Here is a 19,619-nt window from a genome sequence, read left to right on the forward strand (position 1 = left end):
CCTTCATCCCTTCATCTTACTGTCATGTTGTTTTGCATGCATCATATATCGAGTTACTAGGTATCAGTCTGTTAATAGTAATTATTACCCCAGTTTACTCCCCTCATCCCCTTATCTTACTATCATCCTGTTGTTTTGCATGCATCATATAGAGTTACTAGGTCTAAGTCAGTTTATGTTGTATAATTCTTGTTAATGTATTCATCATCATACTTGACATAAACCGATATGAATATGAGTATATTCAACTGAGAGCACTAAAGTGAGGTAAAATATGGTGCAAGTCCTTTTCAACAAGAATCATAATGTTTATGCACAAATGTTCATTTTTTTAAATGTGCAATCCTTGAAATGTAAGGATTGAACTGCCTTAAGGGCTGGGGTATGAACGTTTGGACAGTATTTATTTTGGGACATCAGAGCACATCAGACATATCGAATTGCATTCTGAATACGAAGAATGTCATTCTGATATCAAATAATTTTGATTTTTTGAAATTAGCAATTTAATACACATTTTATGGCAAATCATTAAAATTGATATTTTTGATATTTAACAGTACTTGAAGTAAACTTTATAAATCTGATGGTTTATACTTAAAGTGTATGTAGGTGGGATGAAAAGCCGACGATCAATTGAAAATTTTGACCTTTCAGTATTGAAGATATGGATTTTTTTCCCAAAACACAAAAAAAATTAGGTCTTTTTGGGAAAAAATCCATATCTTCAATATGAAAGGTCAAAATTTTCAATTGACCGTCGGCTTTTCCTCCTGCTACATACACTTTAAGAATATATCATTAGATTTATATAATTTACTTGAGGACTGTTATATATCAAAATTTGAAAAATATCAAATTTTTATAATTTGTCATAAAATTTGTATTATATTGTGATTTTCAAAAATGAAAATTATTTGGTATCAGAAAGACATGCTTCAGATTCAGAATGCAATTCGATAGGTCTGAGGTGCTCTCATGTCCCACAAAAATACTGTCGAAACGTAATAAACGCTCATTTTAGATCCCTTAAGAAAGTAGCTTTTGTTTATTTTGTTTAAAGCTTGTATGAAAAATGTTTTCAAAAATGTTATTGTAACTTTGCATGGTGAACATAACATCAGTGTTGCTGCATTAATTAATTCAATATAATTAACTCCAAGTGTGCCTCAGTCACTTTTGGGGAGCGCTCATTATTAAAATTATGAAATGTAAGTCAATGGGAATTTACACATAATCAATGAAAATGCAGTGTATGTATCTGAAGACCAAATCATCATAATCTAAGCTGGAATGTATAAATGTTTTTGACAAGACTTTAGTTAGGTGCATTGGGCATTTATTTAGACATTTGTCCATAGGAGGCTGTTAATAGGGGAGAGGTATAAATTAGGTCCAAAACAGTATATTTGTTTTGTTATTGTTAATACAAATTTGATGTGCTAGATTTTGTATTTAAACTTTAATCATTGTATAAACCAGTAACCAAGCATTAAGAGTTGTCAATCCTGTTTGATCGAATTGATTGAACTGATTTATCAAAAATTATGACAAGTTGGGTAAGTTGTTTTGTGAAAATTTAAAGGTCGTGTTGTATATTTCACTTTTGATGATCATTCTTGCCAGTTTGTTTCTTAGAACTAGTAACGTACTGCCTGTTCACCATTCATTGCAAGCACCATACACAACAAGTCTTATACCTGTGCCAATATGGCAAGTGTGGTGTTATTCAGTGCAGATAAAGGTTGTGTTATACATTACACAATATGGAATATGGTTAATTCATAAAATAGAACAAGAAATCAGCTATTATTCAAAATAGTTACTTTTGTGATTTTTTCATTCTATATAGATACATGAATCCTGTGTTTTTCTACTGGTAGTCAGTGTGACAGAAATTGTTTCCCACACGGTAACAGGTGTATTGCATAACAATAGATAGAGATGGGAGGTTGGTCCATCTGCTTTGTTATGCAATATGCATATTGTATTGTGGAAAGGAGTGTCGGTCAAACTCACTACCGGTAGAGAAACCCAAGATCCATTGACGTATAGATTATCATATAATGAAGTCAAAAATCCAAAATGTATTTTCCATACTATTTTAATAAGGGCATCAATATCATTTCCATTATACTTCTACATTTCATCTCTAACTGGTCCTTTTACATGCAGTTCTTTTCAACTTTTATTTGTTGCACTTTGACATTGTAGTATCACACAAACATACAAGTTTTTTTTTGTTATCTCATCTCATTTTACAGTTCCCCCTCCCCCAAGTAGTTTGCCCCTCCTGAGCCTGATTACGACCAAGAAGATGACGACGATGATGAAATTCCATATCACCATCGATGTAAGTGCACATCTAGTCAGATAGATAGTTTGGATAGTGTTATCACTATCAGATAGCACATTAGTTGCCAAGACACACACATGATAGGCTATCATTATCATATTGTATGTGATAATGCACACATGATTTGGTGATACGTGTATTATGTGGACGATAAGAGTACAGGCTGTATCAAAATGATTGGTACCCATCAATTTTTGGTGATATAAATATCCCTGCCACATCAAAATGCAATATAGGATCAACATAATTTGTTTATGAATGTGATAAACACAGGGGCGTAGCCAGCTTTCTTGGTCAGGGGGGGCAAAATAAAAATTTTGGGGCACAGACGAAAAAAATTGCAGTTGCATCATACAATACATAGAGACTGTATGTCTTTGAACTTCCCGAAAAGGACCTTATTGGGATGATGTGCTGCGTAGCCTTGAAAAAAATGGCATTTACACTATTTTAGCCCATTATCCGCTAATAAAGGGCTTTATTGTTTACAATGTCTTGTGCGTAGCGTGGAAAATTTTGTATTTTACACTATTTTGGCCCTGAATTTTGCTAGAAAAGGGCTCCTTGCCCTTTTTCTTTTCCTTTGCCCTCCTGATTTTCTCTTTCATTTTTTGTCAGAGGGGCCCTTTTTCTTTCATTTTTTTGTCAGGGGGGCACTCTACCCCGCTGGCTACGCTACTGGATAAACAGTCATATAACTACAAATTATGGTCATTTTAAGAAGATAATACGTTACATTTGGAAGAGGCAGGCTTTTCAATAACCATCAATTCTGATGGGTACCAATCATTTTGATACAGCCTGTAGCTGATGAATCAGTGATAGGCTATCATTATCATATTGTATGTGATAATGCACACATGATTTGGTGATACGTGTATTATGTGGACGATAAGAGTACCTGATGAATCGGATTATATGTCACCAGACTGGTACAACATCAAACTTGTGATGTTATGAAACGGCACCAAACCATATGAAAACATAACAAATCAACACATAAAAGTTCTTTGTCATTGTTACTTAATGAATGCACTTATTGCCCTGGCAGGCAAAATATTAGCAAGCATGCACATACTTTTGTTAAATCATTTGGAAATCATGATGCTACATGGGAACTCTAGGGGCATGATTTCAACTTCAAATACATATATTGGCAAAATGCGGATCATGGCTTTTAATGCAAAAATCATGCCAAAAGCTTTGTGGGTGATATCATCTAAGTTTGGGAAGGAATTATTGCATAATAGGTAATGTTGTGTGATATATGTGTGATATGTACATTGGAAAGTCATTCATCATGTGTTGGGGAAGAAGATAATGATTAATAGGTGCTAAATTGTAATTATATAAGATATGAAAAGTTAATATTTGAGAACTTGTAATAATTTATGCCCAAAAGTAACAATGTACATAAGATGGGAGCAGTATACAAATCTTAACATGAGTTCTTGCATTTTGCTCTCCATTTTCAGTGAATTCTTCTGGTCGCATCTCATCACTATCTTCAGATGAATCCAATGATCTTCCATCACCAGCAGGCCCCAACCAACATAAATCCCCGTTAGATCTGCAGCATCCATATCAAGATGAAGAGAAACTGATTCATCCCAAACCACTACCAAACCCTGTCAAGTCTTCACGTAATCACCAACAGCTTCATAGAGATCTCAAGATGAGGTAAAACTCATTTCATATCATCAGGATTTTTGCATAATGACCTATAATGCACTCTATAAATAGTCCCTATAGTGTTTTGTTGTAAACCTTTGACAAGAACGTATTTCTGCAGTGTTGAGAAGGTATTAGTATGTGTGCTTTATGCATCATACACGTCATGTACCTTGTCAACATGGCAAAAGTATGCTCTCGTCAAAGGTTTGCAGCAATTTACTTTATCTGATAAATGGAGTGCTTTACACGATTCGCTGAGAGCGAAGAACGACCAAGGCAAAAAAAAGGCTTTTTACTATAAAACAATTCGATCGATTCACAATATGACGCAGTTGCAAGGGAGAGCCAAAATACGGAGTGCATCATGTGAAAAAGTCGACATCCAAAGCCCACGTATTGCAAGTACAACACAGGAATATATGTCATTGTGTGTTTAAATGTCAATATAATGATGTTACACAGTAAAAACAGCAATTTATATTTATAGTAAATTCATTTACTATCTATCGATCACACAGAATTCTTCTTGGAATTGTTTTCAACATTATTATTATCACACTTGCGTAAAAATCCAGTAGTGGCTAAAATGCAATACAACGGATGTGGCAGGTTTATATTTGGCACTATATATTACCCCCTGGAAGGAATTAGTGAAAAAACTATTATTTGAGAGGTTGTGATTTCTTAGGCATTGGTGGTTATGCCCATCTAACATCTCAAAATCAGTCGCTTATGGCACGAGTTTGATTATTTGTTGAATAGTTAGACAGGTGTAAGCACTAATGCATAAGGAATCACAATGCAACTTTATTTTAAAATTTTCAAAGTAATGCATGTTTTTGTATATCCACAGTATCAAGACACATGGTGTCGGTAAAGTGCCTATTGATTCTAAACCTGAACTAGAAAAGAGATTCCAAGAGAGAAAGAGGGCAGAAAAGAAGAAAGAAATGGACAAAGTAAAGGAGGAAAGAAGGACAAGCATGGAAGTCAAACTTATGGAAAGACTAAAAATGGTAATGCATGTGTTAAATTATAGTAGGAATTCCAATTGAATGAACTCAGCTTTCAACAACTGCACTAGATCCATCCACGAGCGTATATCGCATATTTCAAACTACAACGTGAACACACAACCTTGGATACAATGCTAACCAATCACGTCCGTGTTACTCGCAGTCTCACATGCTGGCGTACATTGCGCAGTGTATGCAAAAATTCATCACGATATTGAAAGCTGCATTCATTCAATTGGAATTCCTACTATAAACACCTTATAGCACCTAGGGTTGCACGACTTTTAGTGTTTTTAGAGCCAACTAGTTGGCACCAAATTAGTCATAACTACAATGACTTTGATGACTATTCGGAGGTCATAATCTGAATACAAGTTATTGGTATCTTACTCTGTGGTTCACCTCAACACCTCAAGTTCAGTTGTGATATCAGTGCTTTTTTGTGGTTGCACTACAAGCATGTTGACAAACCACTATTGTACTTGGTGCATGTATGTTCTGCTCGGCTAACTGAACGTGAAAACTGAATTCGATATGATGCCCAGCACCTATGTCATTACCGACCTTGAGGTGAACCATATATATAGTACCCAAAAAAGCATAAATAGGCATATTGTATGATCTGTATAGAGCAAGCAACACATTGTACAAACACCTGAAACTTGTAACACTGTTCTGCAAAAAATTTATTTCTTGACATAATATAGACCCAGACCAATGTCAACAACATTTTTTTTAAAGTCACAACTACCACTAAAAATAGTTGCAACTATGGGGATAGTTGAAAAAATACTAAATTAGTGTGCAATATTTAATTGAATACTTGGTGCATAAGATGAGTTGTCAGCAGCATTTATGAAGCTTGTATTCCCTGCTTAGTTCATTATGTAGTTCTTACCACAAATGTGGGGCAGTAATTGCTATCACTCTGAATGATTTGACATTGTTTCTTTACTAAGTGTATTTTAGGCCACAATGTATGAAGCCAGGATATACATATCAAGTTCAGAAATATATTGCAGCAATATTATACAGTATTAAGTCTGGTCAAGTTCATATTATTGACTTCTAATGTTGTAGATGGAACTTGGAAGAAGCAGTCTTTAAAAACATAGAAAACTTGTTGTACACTAGCTTCCAGAGAAGTATGGCACTCTTTTGCTCTGATTGATGAGCATGCCCTGTTAATGAGTGACCAATGCCAGGCTTTGTTTTCCCTTCATGAGCGCTGCTCTGCACAAAACAAAGCTTTGACACATAAGATTACTGGTCTGTTGTCATGGGCAAGCGAGTGCCACACTTCTCTAGTAGCTGGTGAAGTATTCTCATTTTATCGTGTTTTTCTAATGACCTTCTTTGCATTTTTGACTATTTCGTATACAGGAAGAAGAGAAGTCTAAAGAAAAGGATGCATCACTTCAGGAGGTGAAGGAAAGACCAGAATTTATGAAAGTGCGATTGAAGCAAACTCCCAGCAAAACATGATGACAACTGCAGTGTATAGCTAGGGCATTAGGTAGATAGCTGATGTGGTACAAAAATAAGACAGATTATTGAAATAAACTAATACTTTTGTTAGCCATGTCCAAAATTACTACTCACAAATCTGAGCTTTCGCCATCTTGGCTTGATCACAGATGAACTGGTCCACTGCTTTTCCCGCGAGACTTGGTTGCTAATGATGCAACCTCGTTACATGGAAGTGATATTGATTTTAGCAGTGGGTCATATACATGATGAGGGCACTTACTTGCTAGATCTTGTATATGACCCACTGCTAAAACAAAAGTATTAGTTTATGATCTTAACAATCCTACCAAATGAATCTCTCTACTGAAGACAAATTATTGATTAGAGATTCATTTGAATATGATGTCAAGATGGAGGATGTGTGATGTCCAATCATTTAAGTCTTGTTGAGGTGAATATTATAATGCAGAAAAAGTGAAGGATAAACCAACTACTGTTGGTGTATTTAATTTTCAGACAGAGGTGTATGTGCCATTCATTGTGTCAATGCGCATGCGTAGTAACTGTGTGCATACAAGTATACAGTGTACTTGCAGAAGCTCTGACCGTTGTAGCCAGCTGCTTATAAGTAACAACATTGCGTAGCGTAAATTTTTCGAAATGTGCATAATTTACAATGTCATATAGACTTGTAGAATTGTATGAGATGTACTTCTTGCTTTCAAATGTACATGTCGTGTGTGAACATTAAATATAGAAACAGTTATTGGAATATCTTTTGTTACAATTTCCTCAAAAGAGACACGAGATGATTGATTAGATTGGCATCGTAGAAACCTTCAGTTTTGTGCTTATTTTGATATTTTTGTAATTTTTTGCTATCTTTTTGTACCACGTCAACTATAAATTAGATTTTTAAAGTTGTTTTGTTTCACTCAGGATTGGTAATGAAGAGGGTTTACTTTGGAAGGTTTAGTCATTTAACCATTAACAGTATTGAAAGTAGATCTCTATTCATGTCCTCCCCTTAAATTGGCTTCTATTGAAAGTAGATCCCTATTCATGTCCTCCCCTTACATTTGCTTCTATTGAACATTTGTAGCTCCCAAAAGTCTAATGCTATTTTATTTGTAGCTTTCAGAAGATCTGTTGCTTGGACAGTTTTCTACTGTTATCACTGCTTTTTTTTTCTTTCCAATTTGCTTTACCTTTTCACATTCCTGTTTCTTTATCAAGCGCATATTGCACTATAAGTACCAACTACTTATGACCATTTTGCTGTGAAGTTTTTGTTGCTTTAGACTGTTTTTGTTGCTCTTTTGAACATTTTCTTACTTTATTAAATATTATTGCTCTGTGACATTCCTGTTATCTTATGATGTTTATGTTGCTTTCTGGATTTCACATTGTCTTCAAAAGTTACAGTCCCTTACTAAAGTATTTTATCGCATTTCTGAAACACCTTTTGCTGCTTTCCATTGTTTTCTTAGCTACAGTGTTTGTTTGCTATTATTGTTTCACTTTATTTCTGATACTTCCAAAGTTTACTGCTATGTTCAATGCAGTCTAGATATGCTCTGAAGTTTGTGTTGCTTAAGTGAAAACAAATGGCTGCTGAAGTGCCTCTGCTTCCTACTCTTTGATACTTTGTTGCCCTTGTATTTGCATCCTCATCTGATTTATTTGTTTTCATTGGACATTAATTTTTATGATTATAAAAATGGGTTAGTTTTCATTACCAGTTCTGATGTGATGTAATGTTACTCAAGGTGCTTTCTATTAACCCAGAGAATACTATGTACCTACTGATTGGCTACAAGAAGGCTATATATGATTTGTTGAGCCAATCAGCAATGTAGTAAGAATGGTGGTTGGGCTGAAGAGGCTTAACCGCATGAGTACTACCTACTGATTGGCTACAAGAAGACTGTATATGATTTGTTGAACCAATCAGCAACATGTTAAGAATCAGTTTACAGCTGAAAGGGATTTAGCTTATATATTTAGAAGCTGTATTTTAATTGGTCACTCAAATGAATATATTGCATAAAAAACCAATGAGAAATGCTGTAAGGCAGTTATAGTGATGTGTTCCCTTTATTGGAAACCACACCAGTTGGAATTATATGATATTAACACGAAGAAACTATCACTACAAGATTCCTATTGGGATCACCTGCACAGGTACACTGTCGCCAAGGTACCAGTGTAGTACCAGTGCAGTACCACTGCTGGTGGATCCTGTGTAGTAGCATCACTGGCTCTGTGTAGGTACACTCTGTGTGTACCAGGTAGGCACCTTGGCAATGGTGTACCCGTGCAGGTGGTCCCAGTAGGTATCTTGTAGTGTATGCATTGCAGAGCTGCAGTACTGTGGGTGTTCTCCTCAACAAATGTAACAATAATGGCTTTATTTATATTTGTGGTATCCCAAACTGTCCTCATCATATTGACTTGCTTGGATTGTTGCTTCTTGATACTTGATATTCCTATCTAAGGACTGATCACAGTACAATTGAAGAAGATGGAGTGATTTGGATATGAAACAAAATTTGACATGTTTCTATTGAAGACACTGTATACACTAGGATTCTGTTATTATATCACTCATACATAAATTGTAGGCAGTTCATTGGTTGATTACCATTCAATATCATTACCATATAGAATCAGTACTAGCAAGCATTTGATAACTTTCTTACCATCCCGAGGCAGCTAATGCTGTGCAACTTATTATGCATGTTGTGCATATGTAGGAAAAGAGACTGCTTGGCAACAATATGCATGTGCATTTCCTCTTAGATTCATGGATTTGTTTGAGGGTAAACTATTGAAAATATGAAGTATATAAGGGAAAAACTGATGTTCTATATACAATTTAAAGTTCATGAAATGTAATAAAATTTATGTATGAGTGATGTAAAAACAGATGCCAACTATCTTGTAATGGAAGAAATATAACCCCATGGTAAAATTATATTGTCAATTTCACCCATTACACTCATAGACCATTAATGTTGGGCTATTCCAGTTGAAATCCTAACACCCCCTATAGAGGACATTACCTTAATCTCCCACACAGGGGTTGTAGATTTTAAATGGAGTTGTCCATTCAGGTAATCCTGTTTGAATATCACACTCCCAGTGTGGAAGATTAAGGTCATGTCTTTCATGGGAAGTGAATGACTTTCAACTGGAATAACCCATTTGTATACTGGTTGTAGGGATCATGTTATGTTACATACCATGTGTACAGTGCTTGTATGCATATATCATGTAAATTTGACATTTGTCATTTTAAATGTACATCACATTATACCAAGTACTTGTATTGCATCATATAAACTCTTTGGAACTGTGTTGAACCTCAAGTTTGGTAGTGACGTCAAGTGCTTTTACGCTCTTGCACTGCAAGTGTCTGGCAAAGCGCACTGTCAGGGTATGTATACACGATGTGGGATTAGGTTAGCTACTGCAGTTAGCGAAATATGCACCTAAGTAACCAAACTTCAGGTGAGACACATTCAAGTATATTTATGCATAGTGGCCTCACTGGTGCCAGATCTATCATAGCACTTGAAGCCATGTTATAACATCATTCATAGGAAGAGTGCCACCTTTTATCACTCGATTTCAATCTGTGGATCTATTGGCATGTCAGTAAGTAATCATGCAAAGAGCGGAAGCATGTTACATGATATGTACATTTAGGGATTCAATCATGTTTCACCGTTGTTCATCACCGTTTAACAACGATGCGGCCGCGTCGTCTACGTGGTTTACTTCGCGAGGGCAGCTTTATGAATCCCTTTCAACAACGAAAAGAAGCTAAATATCGTATAATTCACGATTATTTTACAAGGAATGTCAGTTAATCATTGCCACTCAGCCTTACAAAAACTTCGATGATTTCTCTTTTGATATCAGCAATAAAACTACAGAATAAAACGGCAATGTTTAGCCGCTACCTGAAAAATACTGAATTCAACTTGTAAGCTGGCATACGCACAAAGGTTCCAGGCATGACGAATTTTACGCGCTCGCGGCAGTAACGCCAGTAGTCTCGCTCACGTTCACAGTATACGCTACAGTAAAAGTGTGGGTTCATCACGGTTTAACAACGGTTGGCTCCTGTACAAAGGTATAGGAAGAGTTGTTGAATATGTGATGTATAGTAAATCCATGTTACCAGTGCTATACCTTTACTCTATCACAAACCATAGGAACAGGTACTTTATTAATTGCCTGATTTGATAAATGACAGTAATCTAACCTGTTCAAATTGACATTACTTCATACTTCATCTGTAGTGTTTTGTACAGTCAGTGATGTTTCATACTCTACTTTGTAAAAATGTCACGAAGGATGCTTTCAACTGGTGGATTACCTCAGGTTTGCTTGTTATACTTGTTTTAAGTTTGTGAGTGGTATATTGTCCATGCACATGATACAGAATTTGAATGTAGTCAAGATATAATCAGTCAAGAAATTCATGTAGGGTACTTGGTATTCTGTATGCAATACATTATGCTCTCTCAGTATGAGCAACCCTCACAGCTGGCACCACCTGCAAATAAGATGACCAATGAGGTCCCGGGTTCAAGCCCGGGCGCGCCCAAGGACTCATGTGCACTTGGTTTATCCCGATTCCATGCTCGCTCTCGCAGGTTTTCTCCGGGATCTCCGGTTTCCTCCTGTATCGCAAAAATCGGTGATTAGTTGTTTGGTTATCAAAAACTTCCTTCACCCAATGGAATTTGGGGAGCTGCACAGATAATTGGTGGATGTTACAATCTAAATGCGGATAGGTGTGCGCTGCTTCGGCAGCAACCTAGTTGATGCGATCTGATTGTGATGATTCACCATTGCAGCGAAATTACAGCGCTTTGAGTCCTCTAAGATCTGGAAAAAGGCGCTTTATAAATCCAAAATTTATTATTATTATTATTATAATTCTAGTTTCAAATCTTCATGACCAAATCAGTTGACATATCTTTTAATGATCAAAGTGCCAGCCTGGGCACCAACATTTTCCAAGGTATGGTTAGATCCATTTTTATAGCAACAAGTTGTTTACCATAGCAGTTACAAAAAGTTGCCCGTTTAATTTTTGACTGACAAACCTAGCTCCCAAAATGAGTTTTCTTACACTTATACCTCATTTGTTGAGTACAATTCAAATAATATTGAGATGAAACAAGATCAAAAATATGTGCATTATGCATGTACTTGATTATGTAAATTATATATTCAATGTATATTCAACAAAGAAAAATATGCAATAACAAACATTTGACTCTGTGCACCACCCAGTGTATCCTATATAATGTAATTGGAATTGAGTGCATCCATTATAGCACCCACTAATAAGTTTTCAATGACTTTGTATTGATCAGTGTTGTCTAACATGTAATGCTTATCATTACAATCATTGTATTGTAAATGTTATTTACATGTTTTTTCTAAGTATTATTGTAAATCATGTTACCTTTTAGAACAAAATAGAATCATCACATATAGAAGTTATTCTTGACGTCAATATCTGAAAGAATAAGATATATTTTCTTGTCAAATATTTCATATTGTTAAAATGATTATTTAATAGTTTGCAAGTTATTCAATATTTTTAAGTGAAACTGACGAGATATGAACAAAAGTTACTGACCAACAAATTATTGTATAATACTCAGAGTGTATAATAAAATTACTATTATTTTGTACTTGTTAAGATCTGGTCTGTAGTAATTCAGAAGTGGTGGTGAGATATGGTTTATACTCTAATCACCAGTTATTGGAGACTCAAATCTGACCAATTAGCTGGTCTATTAAATGTTTTTTGTAAGAACAATTCACTACATACATATTGAGCATTTATAAAGCGCTGCTACATAAAGAGCGTAGCGCTATGTAGCATTGGTCAGAAAACAGTTACTGATTGCTAGTGTTAATAGGGTACTAAATTCAGCTTTATGGTGTTGTTGAAACTTATACAGCAATTGAAATTATTTGGAACAATAAATTGCAATAACAAATTGTTTCAATGGTGCTTTACCAGGTGCTTGAAGATCACAATATAACAAATATCTTAACACCGCTTAAATTACTACTGATCAGATCTTAATCTCACTACTTACCATAAGAGTACTATTTATATAACTTGTAATATATCCACTGTATTTCTATTTAATATTTTCAAACCAAAGTTACATACATCCATTATGTTGAAATAGTTATATATTATATCCCCCTGGGCACTACCTACCGATCTAGCATTGCCTCTGATTGGTGAATTACATGATATCTTCACTTTAATCACCAACCAAAATGGAGCTTTGGAAATAATTCACCCCAATTTTTTGTGTGGTGAAATTATTCTAACAATGTTGCTGATTGGTCCAATTGATAATGAAAACTTCTTTTTTGCCAATCGGCAGGTAGTTCTCATGGGGATATTATGTTGAAATAGTTATATATTATTATATGGTGTAGGAAGGATAACCGGTGAGCAACTGTAAGTAGTAATTATTCAATCAGTATTTATTGGAGGAGATGGACAATAACTAAAGATTAATCAGTTCGTAATCGGCGGGAATTGTTAGGTTTTGACCATTACGCCGAAAAGTAGACCCAGGTTCAGAATGATATTGTTGACCTTTCTGGTCTATAGTGTGCGTGTTAAATAATGTATAGAGAAAGTATAGGACTTAAATAATAATTTGTGATACTTCTGGCGAGTTGTCACAAGACAGTTCTCAAAATAAAATATATTGGTATTAATCTGCGTTGTTATAAGGCCCGCTGATTACGAGCTGATCAAACTACTAGTATATAATGATGAGAGAGATATGTGTGTGTAAAATTTAGCAACTGATGATGTATAAAATAGAGTGACGACAATTTGGAGTATATGATTAGATCACTTGTGTGAATTGAATTTCCTTATCTCGTTGCAGTGATATCATCACAAGCCTGTGTTTTAATATTTTGGCTTTAAGTAGGTATATATTATATGACAGTGCTTTGAGCCAACAGATACAAGCATCAGAATGTGTGAGTGATTACTGGTCTGAAGTAGGGAAATTCAATATAATATTTATTCCATTTCTGTGGCATGAATGCATACTGCAAGTGCTAAGTTCAGGTGGTGATTCTTTGTTTGGTTTTTCATTTTCATTTTATTTCCAAAAATTTCTAGAAAATCATTCCGGGTCTAATTTTAATTGCAAATAGGATTTGTGAAGGTCAAGACAGACCCATGTAAGTTGTGATGTTTTGTGTTGCACTTTATTATATAGTTGTTACTTTACTGAACAAAATTTTCATGCCAAAACATTTGGGAACAAAATCAAGAGGTATAGTAAAAAAGATGTTTAGGAGATAACATAACTGTGAACAAAACAATATTTATGTATTCATTGACACACACGTTTTTGAAAATAATGCAAGATGTATCAGCTCCAAATAGGCGAGAATTACTTGGATTTTGTTATTGCATGAGTCAATAAAGTTTCTACTTATGCCTGTGTATAATCACAAAAGCGTATATCAGTCACACACAATACACAATGCGCATTTTGCATAGGTGCTGCTCCCAGCTGTGTGTACACCATTCTATACCAATCCATGATGTCATGAGTCCCGCCTATTACGAGCTGATCAGAGTATAGGGTGGTGGGTCTGCAATCTCTAATTTTGAAGATATTTTTGTACTTCTGACATTTCTAGAGTATTTTTGTTTGAATTATACATGTATTTTCAAGATTTTTGTCCAATATTAATAGGCAGTGTATCATCAAATACTAATGATGTTCCTTTTGCCCAATTTTACACTGGATTATTGAGTTTAAGCCTAAACAAATCTTTTGATAACCCACCATAATTTGTTTCAAATTTGATTTATTTTTTGTATAATATAATTGGTACATGCTACTCAAATGCATTGCATTTAGGAAAACTGTGCTCTTTACCTAGTATTGGCTTATTGCAATTGTACATAATTATAAACATAGATCCTCAAGATCTATGGGAACAGTTATGTAGACTTGGGCTAGGCCGTGTCATGTGCACTTAATTCAAGCATTTTGAAACATTATTGATGATAGCTCCATTGTTTTCTTTTGCTAAATTATTTCAGATTAGAATGCATATTGCTAATATTATTTCATCCATTTTTGAAGAAAAAAGATATAGTTCACTAAGGTTTAAATGTCGGGTCTGATATCCATAGCTGGTTATCACAATAAGCCAAATCGCTATTGTAACTTCCGGGTTTTTTAGGACACTTTGCCCTTTGACCTATCTGGAAAATTCAGAAAAATTCGGGTTTTGTGCGTACAAAATATAATTTAAAATGTGTTACTAGAATAAAAACAAACTTAAAAAACATTATTATTAAATGAATTAATTATTTAAATATTTTTAATGATAACATTATGACAATAATAAACAAATTATTAATAATTACAGCAGTTTTCCCGATAGGTCAAAGGACAAAGTGTCCTAAAACTGCAAAAACTGTCCCACAATGCATTGCAAACTTCCAATGCCGATTGGGCTTATAGGTCCATTACAAGACTGAATGGGTGATTTGTCCAATTATATAGAGACCTTGATTTCTGTAACCACCTTCATTTCTATAAACATCAAATCACTATTAACAGACAACAGCTTATCATTTTCATGCTGTTTGATGTAAGAAAAATGGGGGGAAAATGGGTCTTTCTATGTTAGACCAGCACCCATTTGGGTCAAGTGGCGAACAGTATCATGTTTTCTAATATAGCAAATGTAATGAACTTCATTATTATTTTACAAGTAATAATTTATAAGGTTTTCAATTATCAAGTTTATCAAAAAAGTATTCAATTAACAAGTTTATCACAATTTTTCCTATTCACCATAGTATACCTAATTACAGGACAAGATAAAGCATTATGTCTTTACTAGTGTTTTCCATTGTAACAGATACACACATCATTTTGGGCAGTAAAAAAACATTGAGAAGAAGAATGAAGCCCTGAACAAAGCTAATCACTTCAGTAAAACCTGCTGCGACAAATTTGCAACAGCATTTTTAGCTGCAGCAAAAATTTCCATTTTCCGCATCGAAAAACATTAAGGAAAACAAAGCCTGAACAAAACTAATAACTTTCATAAAATGTATTGTGACAAATTTGCTTCCCACAGTAAAAAATGTCGAGCAGAAGAAGAAAGCCATAAACAAAGCTGATTGCTTCAGTAAACAATCACAGCTGAGAGCAAAAAATCACTGCAGAGAACAGAAAATCACTGTGGAGAACAGAGAACACTGTCTGTCTCAAGAGAATAGCATTGTACAATATCAAGATCAGCTCATAATAGGCGAGAATTATTTGGTTTTTGTTACTGCGTGAGTCAATAAATTCCCAACTTACACCCGCGTAAATTCACAAAATGTTATGAGTCCCGCCTATTCGGAGCTGATCAGAGTATATATGCTGGCCCTAATAGTGTTATTCATACACATCTTCAATGAATGTTGATACAAGTTTGTAATGTGTTGACAGTATGTTCATTTGTGATTTAATGGTGTAAGGTGATTGGTAAAATGCCATCTGGTCAAATGAAGGCATTATAAACAAACAAGATTATAACAGTAAGAAGTAACCAACTTTATATCATATTATATCATAGATATGTTATAAGACACATACAATGTTTTCCATTCTATTTACTGTAATAACCAATGGAGCACACATTATCCATTATGCTGATCTAACATTGCCTCTGATTGGTCAATTACATGATATCTTCATTTTAATCACCAATCAGAATGGAGTTTTGCAAATAATTCACCTCCATTTTTTTGCATGGTGAAATTATTCTAACAATGTTGCTGATTGGTCCAATTGATAACGAAAACTCCTTTTTGACCAAAAGGCCGGTAGTTCTCATGGGGTTAAGTTGTCATGGGGTTAAAATTGTTCCTTCTGGAGCACTACCTGCTGATCTAACATTGCCTCTGATTGGTCAATTACATGATATCTTCATTTTAATCACCAATCAGAATGGAGTTTTGCAAATAATTCACCCTAATTTTTTTGTGTGGTGAAATTATTCTAACAATGTTGCTGATTGGTCCAATTGATAACAAAAACTCCTTTTTGACCAATAGGCCGGTAGTTCTCATGGGGGTTAAGTATTAAAATAACACCCTGATTGATATTGTGATATCCATCATCTTTAATGTTATTCTTAATCAAATACATCATCAAAGTTCCATTTTGTACATGTATGTGCTACCTGTTGTAAACAGATCAACTATTTACTGAAAACTTGATTGATATTGAAATCTCGTATAGAGTTTTACAAGTGTAATCAATTTGAAATATTTGTTTCCTTCACATTATATTCTGTCAGTGTAATATAGACAATACAAAGTATGCTATCATTGGTATTCATGTAAATAATGAACAACATGTAGCACTATACCATTTTTCACCTTGGCAAGGCAGTGAAGTCAGTGGCCATATCATCGGGTGCAGCTTCAAATTGTGAGTGATACCTCAAATTGCTGGTGTACACACGTTTGAAGATACCGCATAGATATGCACACACGGAACAGCTGCTTTAATGCATTGCCATCACTGCCTCACCAAGAAAAAGAGTGATATAGCTTCCAGAACAGAAAGGTCCTCTCTTGCTCGGATCAACGAAAGCGTGCCCAGTTAATGAGTGATATAAGGGGAGCTTTTGTGTACACTTTATGAGCGCCCTCTTGAAACCGAACAAATCTTTGACTTGCTTTGAAGCATAATGGGTCTGTGGTTACGATAGTGGGACACTTGAATTATTCAATCGGGACAGCACTTCTGTGTTTACGCTGTTTACACTCTAAAAAGGTAAACAAAGCCTGTTGTTCTCTGCAAGCAATTGTAAGGGAATACTTGTATTATTGTTAATGCCAGTCAGATGTAAGGAATGTGAAAGTGTTTTCAGTGTAGATGTAAAAAATGATGAACAAATATTTTTTATTTTGATTAAGTTTGTATTTCTGTTTAATGAATATGTCAGAGGCGTACCGATTGGGGTGCAAGCTGCCCCAACTCCAAATACCAGAACAAAATGATTGAAATATCGAACTGCAACAAAATTGACCAAAAGTTGTAATGTACATCTTGTGTTGGCCTGGTTTCAATGTGTGATGTGGGGGCATTGGACGTATTGCAATTTTGTCAAAAGTATTATCAACAAAAGACAAATTTGATTTAAAAATATTTGTCGGCCACCCCCACTCCACCCACTGTTTAGATTCTTGAATGCCCCAGAGAAAAAAATTGGGGTCAACAATTAACTTCAGTCGGCAATTAATATTTCTATCAGCCAACAGTGCAATTTGGGAATTTGCCCCTCACAGCTTGCTGGTCCCTGTACGCCCCTGGAACATGTCCCTTTTTTACAGAGATACTTGTAGATCGTTAAGTTCAATTAAATATGTTTATTTTTTGTAACAATAAAAGCAATACATATTTATGATGAAAGGTTTAATACACATGTCAATTTAAGCCAAACCACAAAAAGTCTCAGTAATCAGAGTTATCGTCTCTTCCATTTCATTTTGATTTTGTTTAAATTTTGCTAGCATTCCATATTAAAAAGAATATATGTACATTTTGTGTTTGTGTAAATGATTACAGACAAATTTCTGTGTTTATATAATGAATGGAGACTGAATAGAAAGTTTATTTAACACTTTTTGATTGTAGTTTATATATCATGTATGTTATTGATCAAATCTGTACATATTTAGATATCATGTATACTGTAATGTCACGTCAGAGGTCAAGAATATCTCTGGAATATTTTATGAACAACAAGGTTTTTTTTATATTTTGTTTTAAATACCACAAAAAATAAACATTCATGAGTCAACTTCATCGGAGCATTTTTGTTACTTAATTAGTGACTTTTCTTGATATCATTGTAGTGTCTTGAATTCAGGGCCATAGCAAGGTTGAAACATGTGAGGCGGCCATCACAAATGTGGGCGGCCAAAATACAAATATATGCCCAAATTGTAATAAAGATATAAAGAAAACATAGCAAATTTATCAAAAAGTTGGGCAGCCATGGCCTCCCTGGCCACCCACTTGCTACGGTCCTGGTCTTGATAGTGACAAGCTGGGGCACACCGACATTGCCTGGTTAATAATTACATTGTACAGCAGAGAAACTAAAATCAATACCCGGGATCGATACACTTGTATTTGCTTACACGGCTTGATATTCAGATGATAAATCTTTGGATACCGTGGTAGAATATGATGAATATCTCCTGTAATTTTTTTTATTCTAAAGAAGCCAATTTCAAGGCTTGCACTTGAATATATGTGTTGAAAGAATATGATAGTCGTTAGCTTGCGTATTGAGAAAGAACCATGTGTTTTGAACTCAAAAACTGACAAAAATTCTGATTTTATATGTGCCAAACAAAATAAAAGACAGCTGCCCTCATTCGTAAACACTTGGGTCACGGAAGATACGCGGTACTATACAGTTTGTCTACTCTGAAGTACAAAGTGACAACGTGCATGTATACAGCGCATTAACAGTGCGTAGTGCTGCGTCTCTGCTGCAGGTATGCGTGCCTTCAAAGTCGGCACAATGCGTGCGTCCGCGTCGGTACTTTGTACTTCAGAGTAGACTGACTGTAGCGCAGCGAAGGCCACTGGTGGCGGCAGTCTAAAAGCAGATGACGTCGTGCCGTATACCATGCTCACTGACATCTACAGAGGTCAGTCACCAGGCCATTATGAGTCTCAAAACTATTAAACATTTAGGAACAAAATGGCCATGGATTCAACCTACCATCATGGCGATTTCTGCCATGAAGATATCGGGGCGATGACACTGTGTGGGGCGACAAGTTTCAGATTGCTGAACAGGCTTTAGATGAGAAAATGCATAGAAAAAGTGGAAGTATACATGTACCGACAGTGAGGGCAGCATTGCAAAATTTGTGTGAATGCAAACAGTATTTGCTGCCCCTGCTTGGTGATGATAACAAGTTTCTTTTTAAACAAATCTTATGCATGACTGCTTAATAACTTATAAAAAATAACTTA

At 35.1% G+C, this 19,619-nt stretch overlaps 1 protein-coding gene across 1 annotated transcript in view; it reads left to right on the plus strand.

Annotated features, from left to right (window-relative positions):
* LOC140147573 (uncharacterized) overlaps nt 1–7,374 on the plus strand; it is a 79,228-nt gene extending 71,854 nt beyond the window's left edge. The window contains exons 8-11 of the mRNA XM_072169353.1: nt 2,284–2,353; nt 3,832–4,036; nt 4,884–5,046; nt 6,430–7,374. Of these exons, the coding sequence (XP_072025454.1) occupies nt 2,284–2,353; nt 3,832–4,036; nt 4,884–5,046; nt 6,430–6,531 (540 nt within the window). The 3' untranslated portion in view covers nt 6,532–7,374. The remainder of the gene's footprint in view (nt 1–2,283; nt 2,354–3,831; nt 4,037–4,883; nt 5,047–6,429) is intronic.
* The last annotated feature ends 12,245 nt before the right edge of the window (nt 7,375–19,619 follow it).

Source organism: Amphiura filiformis, chromosome 3 (genome assembly GCF_039555335.1).
Source record: "Amphiura filiformis chromosome 3, Afil_fr2py, whole genome shotgun sequence".
Classification (NCBI taxonomy): Eukaryota; Metazoa; Echinodermata; class Ophiuroidea; order Amphilepidida; family Amphiuridae; genus Amphiura; species Amphiura filiformis.